The sequence below is a fragment of the Pteropus medius genome, unplaced genomic scaffold, assembly GCF_902729225.1.
Source record: "Pteropus medius unplaced genomic scaffold, Ma_sr-lr_union100, whole genome shotgun sequence".
NCBI lineage: Eukaryota > Metazoa > Chordata > Mammalia > Chiroptera > Pteropodidae > Pteropus > Pteropus medius.
This window is the reverse complement of record NW_024349800.1, coordinates 30,001,813-30,007,812: the sequence shown is the minus strand read 5'-3', so window position 1 is coordinate 30,007,812 and position 6,000 is coordinate 30,001,813. Positions and strand designations below refer to the sequence as shown.

At 44.9% G+C, this 6,000-nt stretch overlaps 1 protein-coding gene across 6 annotated transcripts in view; it reads left to right on the top strand.

Moving 5' to 3' along the window:
- Positions 1 to 2,719: 2,719 nt before the first annotated feature.
- EML6 (EMAP like 6) overlaps positions 2,720 to 6,000 on the top strand; it is a 232,732-nt gene continuing 229,451 nt past the window's right edge. For 5 of the 6 annotated variants that reach the window (XR_005658225.1, XR_005658226.1, XM_039887155.1 and 2 more), the window contains exons 1-2: positions 2,721 to 2,919; positions 3,721 to 4,445. Coding sequence is in view for 4 of the 6 variants with exons in the window: in XM_039887155.1 (XP_039743089.1) it covers positions 4,249 to 4,445 (197 nt within the window). In the remaining 2 variants the exon portion in view is untranslated. Of the gene's footprint in view, positions 2,920 to 3,720; positions 4,446 to 6,000 lie in introns of all 6 variants that reach the window. The other variant, XM_039887154.1, reaches the window with a different exon arrangement.

The window sequence follows — 6,000 nt, the reverse complement described above, 5'->3', positions numbered from 1 at the left end:
AGATATGGTTAGATTCATGGACAGATAGTTGAATGGATAGAAATAATTTCATGAAAATGGGATCATATTATACCAGATTTTTAAAAATTTGACTTTCATTAACAAAAGAAAAAAAATAAATGAAACCGAAGAGTGAGCGGAGAGAAATATTTCCTAGGAAACTGATTCAATGCTCAATCTCATCTTTACCATAACTTCTCCATTTCTGAATTTTTTTGTTCATTTCTTGGATGGCTGAATGTCATTGTCAGGTAATTTTTCGAAAAGGACTCATGAGTGTGGTCAGCAGAGCATTCTTGGGAACACCAACATTACTTTTCCCTTTCTTAGTAAAATATTTCTGATTTTAAATGTACCAACAGCCCTCAAGAATATAATGTATACTCCTAGCCTCTCTTGCAGCTAGATGGACTCTAAGTTTTGACCAATAGGATGTAAACATAAGTATTATATGAAACTTGCAGAAAATATCCTTACAGGGAGGAGATATGCACATTTTCAATTTTCCTTCCTGTTAGCTGGAATGCAAATGTAAATGCTGAAGTTTGATCTATCATCTTAAATCATAAAGTGGAATATCTGTGCTGAATATAATATAATAATAATAAAATAATAATAAATAGGAGGATTTGGGGTATCTGACAATTTTCTTAAGTTGCTTTACCTCCAGACTTGTAAGAAAGAAATTTCTACCTTTTTAAAGTGGCTTATTGGAGTCTATAGTCATTTGCCATTTGGTAAGAATTAACATTTATATAATGCTTTACACACTAACTCTTTGCACATGTATATCATTTTGTTTCATTCTCACAACTATCCTGGTAAGGATTATTATACTTTATTAAGTGAGTAGACTAAAGATCAGAAGATTTAGTGATTTGCCTGAGGTAACATTATAAATGGCACACCCAGAGCTTATTCCTCCAATTCATTTAAAGTATAGTCTGGTGTAATATGGTGGTCATTAGTTATATTACAGATAACTGAGGAAAGGAACATGTCATGTTACATTCTTTTGTATTTGTTTAGGAGACTCCCTTCAACATGCTTTTGCATTTTCTCAGGAAGATGTCTCTTTCTTTCTGGACTATTGCCACTACCTGTAATGTAGTACCTCAAGCGCTACTGCAAGCTTCTAATACCTCATGCGTTGACTATTACTGTTTTTGTTATTCTCTTCTAAAAAAAAAAACACAACAATTAAGTGGCTATTATTTTAAGAATATAGTACAAAACTCTGGGTTCATTTCCATCCACAGTCTAACCTTTCAGGTCTATGTCCTCTTCTCATTTTACATGAATTCTCTCTTGCATCAGTTATATTCAGTGTCACTAAATCTATGTTTCCCTGTACTTATTCTTTTATTCCATAGATTCATGTAGAACGCTCTTTCAATTTATCTTTACTTATCTCAATTCTCTCTATATTTCCTATTTCCTCCATAAAGTCTTCCCTGACTTACTATGTATATAGCTTGAAAAGCTCTTCACTGCTGAATTGCTGTATAGAATTTACCGTCTCTGTATAACTCGTTGGCACAGTATTATGGCACAGTATAATTGGTCATCTATGTTTTTGCCTATGTCTCAAATCCTTTTCAGGCCATGTTTTTTTGTTTTTATTTTTGGTAGTGCCCTTATTGGCTAGCACAGTGCCACCTCACTATTTGTAGATCCCTGTTTCCTTAAAAAGAATGATGAGACCAATTCACATCCTCTTCAATGCTACTGGCAGCAACTGCTCATCCATATTCTGATACTTCTTCCTGAGGCTTTCCTACCATTCAGAAGGCTGTGCTTAAGCTTGAGGTAGTTAAAGAACTGAGTAAGCGATTACACGGAGAGAAAGGAAAGGAAAGGGAAAAGAGAAAAGAAATGGAAAAAGTAAGGACATGCTTTGAATGTCCCTTCTATCATCCTTTTTGCAGTCTTTTCGTCACTGGGATTTTGAAACCTTTTCCCACAGGTTAGCTAGGATCATAATTTGAAAAAAGCCTTCTTCAGAATACAGTGAAATTCACAGTTCACTTTGAGTAGGAGAAATGCCACCAGCTTCTGCGTCTGAGGGCCAAGATTAGTTGTTCATGGCTTGAACACCTTCTCATTTCCAAAGTCTATTATCCTTGAATACCCAAGTCCTCTAACCTAGGAGGTGGCGTATGGGAAGGCACTTGTTCTTAAATGGGGCAAAGTAAGACCACATCCCCTGGTATTCTTCTTAAATTTGGCAGACTGCACTTGAACAGATTAAAACTCATCTGAATAAAAAGGAAAACTGAAGTAGGCAACACATTTGGGCTTGAATCAGCTACAGTAATCTGGTGGTACTGGTGCAGAAGAAATTCTCGACGTGGGCTGTAGAGATTGTCTCTATTCCAACTCCACTGCTCTTCTCTATAGATACACACGCGGCCAGCGGGCCACCTCTGTCACTAGGGAACGAAAGTTGCTGGCAAGAGGTCGCCCCGGGTGCGCCCTCCTCTGCTCAGCGGGTGAAGTGCAGGCACCGCGGACACTGATAACTGCCTCTCCGCAGCCCGCTCAGGGCGCGTGGAATCCTGGGACTTGTGGCCTGGTTCTGCTCGCTCCCCGTTTAAGCTGGCATTGAGAGGACTACACTTCCCAGAATGCATCGGGGAAGGGGGCAACCTGGGTGCGGAGGGGGGTGATGCCCCAGAGCCCAGGGGCGTCGCTGTTTCCTAGGGCCATGATCTTGCCTAGTAACCCGCGGCCGCGGTTGCAGAAAGCTGCTCTGTGGCCCCGCCCCCTGAGCCCCGGCTGGAGGAAGAACCTGTCTCCGCGCGCCCCAGTGACGAAGCCCATCCTCGGGTGCGGGAGGCGGGAAGGAGAGGGCAGGCAGAGGATTTCGCTCGCTGGCGAGGGATCGGGATGGGCTGGCTGCGCTGGCTCTGAGCAGAGGTTAGAGGCGGCGAGAGCGGGGATGCTCCATGGGCGAGACTGGATGGGGTGTCCAGGACACCACTAGGGTGGCAGTGCGCGCTGACCGAGGTGTCCCTGTGGGTCGGCGTCGTTCGGACCCGTGGTGGCCAATGCCGGGATATGCGTGTGTGTGTGTTGAGGGGGAGGGGGGCGCACGGTCCCGAGCGATTTCTTGGGCGTTCCCACCGCACACCGGGCTAGAGGCGGGACACTGTAGCTAGCACAGACCTTCTTGGGGAGTGGTACACGGTTTTGGTCACTTGTTAATTATTTAATTTCTTCTAGACCAAGAGCGTCTGTAGGTAACGCTTTCCTTCCTCCAACTGCACGAGTAGTGTCTCGTTTCCTCTAATTCAGAAAACCCTTTTATGACGCTTGAAATTGGAGTTGGTGAATAGTGAGGACTGCTAAGTTCTTTATGGTTTCCTCAGCCAAGAGAGGATTCACGGAGGATATGAATTTTAAAGATATACACAACAACTAATTGGATCATCTGAAAAACGACCATTCACATTCACGCTGACTTAATGAGGAAACAGTAAATGTTCTTTCAAATCATATCAGCAACCACCAGCCAGCAGCATTTAGGGCATATTTCATATCATTAAGAAGATGGATCTGGAGAGAGAAAGGGAGAGTAGCTGACAAAATATAAACAAACAAACAAACAAACAAACAAATAATAACAACTTGTTTTAGTTTAGGGATCATTTTCTTAGACTGGGTGACTTATGCAAAAACTCTGTTTCTTTCTTCCTCGCTCTTGCATCCTGGATATAGACTGTCAGTTGCGGATCCAAGGATGGTGATAGCAAAGCTTAGCCGGGTTCCCTGTCAAATCAAAGCTGCCACAGAATAAATCCCGCTGCCTGCTGCGAAGCCCCCGCGCACTGCAAACTTCACTGAGCGAACTGGGGAATCAGTGTTTGGATATGCAGATCTCTGATTTAAAAGGCGGGGCGACCCCCGCCAGGACCTCTCCCAGGGGCCGAAGCCCGCAGGTGCAGTGAGGCGCGCGCGCGCGGGTACGGGCGCCCCCGAAGACGCCTTGCCCCGGGAGAGGGAGCCCGGGCGCCCGGCGGGGTCTGGCGGCCGCGTACCGACGGCTTGTCTCCGGCGGCGGCGGCGGCGGATGATGGTGGCGGCCGGCGCCCTGGGCTGTGTCTGTGCGTCGCCGCGGAATTCAGCGCCCGGTGCTGCACCCTGAGCCCTTGCAGGTCCTCCACAGCCCGAGACTTAGCGAGGACAGAGCCGGCGCGGAGCGGCAGAGGACCCGCGCGGAGTGGGGGCGAGTGGGGTCGGCTTATCATGGCGGATCGGACAGCTCCCAGCTGCCAGCTCCGGCTAGAGTGGGTGTACGGGTACCGGGGTCACCAGTGCCGCAACAACCTGTATTACACGGCCGGCAAAGAGGTGGTCTACTTTGTTGCTGGTGTCGGGGTGGTTTACAACACCCGTGAGCACAGCCAAAAATTCTTCTTGGGACACAACGACGACATTATCAGGTAAGGAGGTGGCCTGGGACGGTGGGGAGGGGTTGAGTGTGGAGACTGGAAGGATGGGGAGAAGGATGACCAACCAGGCTTTCCCGGGGTCAGACCCGGGAGCTCTGTGGAATAAAGGATTCTCTCTGGAACCGCATGCAATTACAGAAGGGCTGCTGATTCTAAAGCTGGGGCAGAAACAGGGTTGAGGGTGCAGGTGGGGAGGGAGAGATGTCTTTTCTCTGTATTCCTCTGGAAGGCTTTTGAATCTCTAAGGAGTTGACTGTCTGATGCTTTTTTGGTGTTCATTCCTGCTACAAGTGGAAGGATCCTGGGTAGCTATCAAACAATTCTCCTTCCTTCCCTAACTAGGTAAATGTAAGACCAGTAACCTGAACTGTGGGTATTATCTTTGAGAGGCTTCTCAGTAGGTTCTTCAGCAAGCAAGAGGTTAAAAATCCTAAAAGAAAATGTTGCTACAGGTAATTTGGAATCTTCGTCCTAGATGCTTTAGAACTGGGAAATTTCTTCTGCAGTGGGTGGGGAGTTTGTTCTCTAATATTTCACTTAGCAGTATTTTAATGCCAAAAAGCTTATTTATACACTAAATGGATGCTTCCACAACATCGTGCAGAGGTTATAAAAGGCTGGCAGCTACTGGACCACAACATCCTACCAGCCAGGCCACAGAATAGCCAACATCTGGTAGCGGATGGCTGGGACTGATTAGATTGGATGAATGGCCGTTTGAGGAGTCCCCGCTATTAAACTTAGAGGGGCATATTTTGATTCTTGGCCTTGTCCTCTCACCTTTGGACCAGATGCATTTTCCTCCAGCTCTTGTCAGCTTCTTGTGCGACCAAACAAGGTGTGGTCCAGATGCTGTTCACAGAGAATCCCTATGAGCCTTCTGCAGCTAAGGAGGATTTCAATAATATGGGAGCCTCAGCTTACAAGGAAAATAATTTGCTGAGGATGGACTACAATTGACAGAGACCATGTTTTGTGTTCCAAGCTTGTGTGCTCACTGATATAGAACATCTTCCATCACATTTTGAGAATATTGCCACTTGTACTCTAAGTATGCCTTTCATAATGAAATAAATGGTTAAGTGGTGTAATGTTAATGGTTTTAATTTCTCCTTGGAGAGAATTATTTAAAAGACTATCCCTCCCAACCCCTTCAAGTATTATGCTTATTCCAGAGCCTTCTCCCCGCCAGACCTAAAGTTGAAAAATTTAGTAAAAACTTAATATTTGAAGATACAGTGAGATATAGTTTTTGAAAATCTTGACTTTTAGATGAAGATTTTAAGTACTGGGAGCTCTACTGTTCTCAAGATTTGGTGGAACTGACATAAAACTTTCTTCATGTCACATATGACAAAATAGTTCTCTTCTTCTCTCCTTGATATTGCAATGGTTGTGATTGGGGCACCCTTACCTCGTTCTGTCCTGGAAATTTTGCTTCTCTAATTGCCAGGTTGATTATTAAAGTCATAGGTACAAATGATTAATGGTGACTCGTGAAAAGGTTAGATGTTTAAAAATTTAAACTTGTTATGTTTTTGCTCTT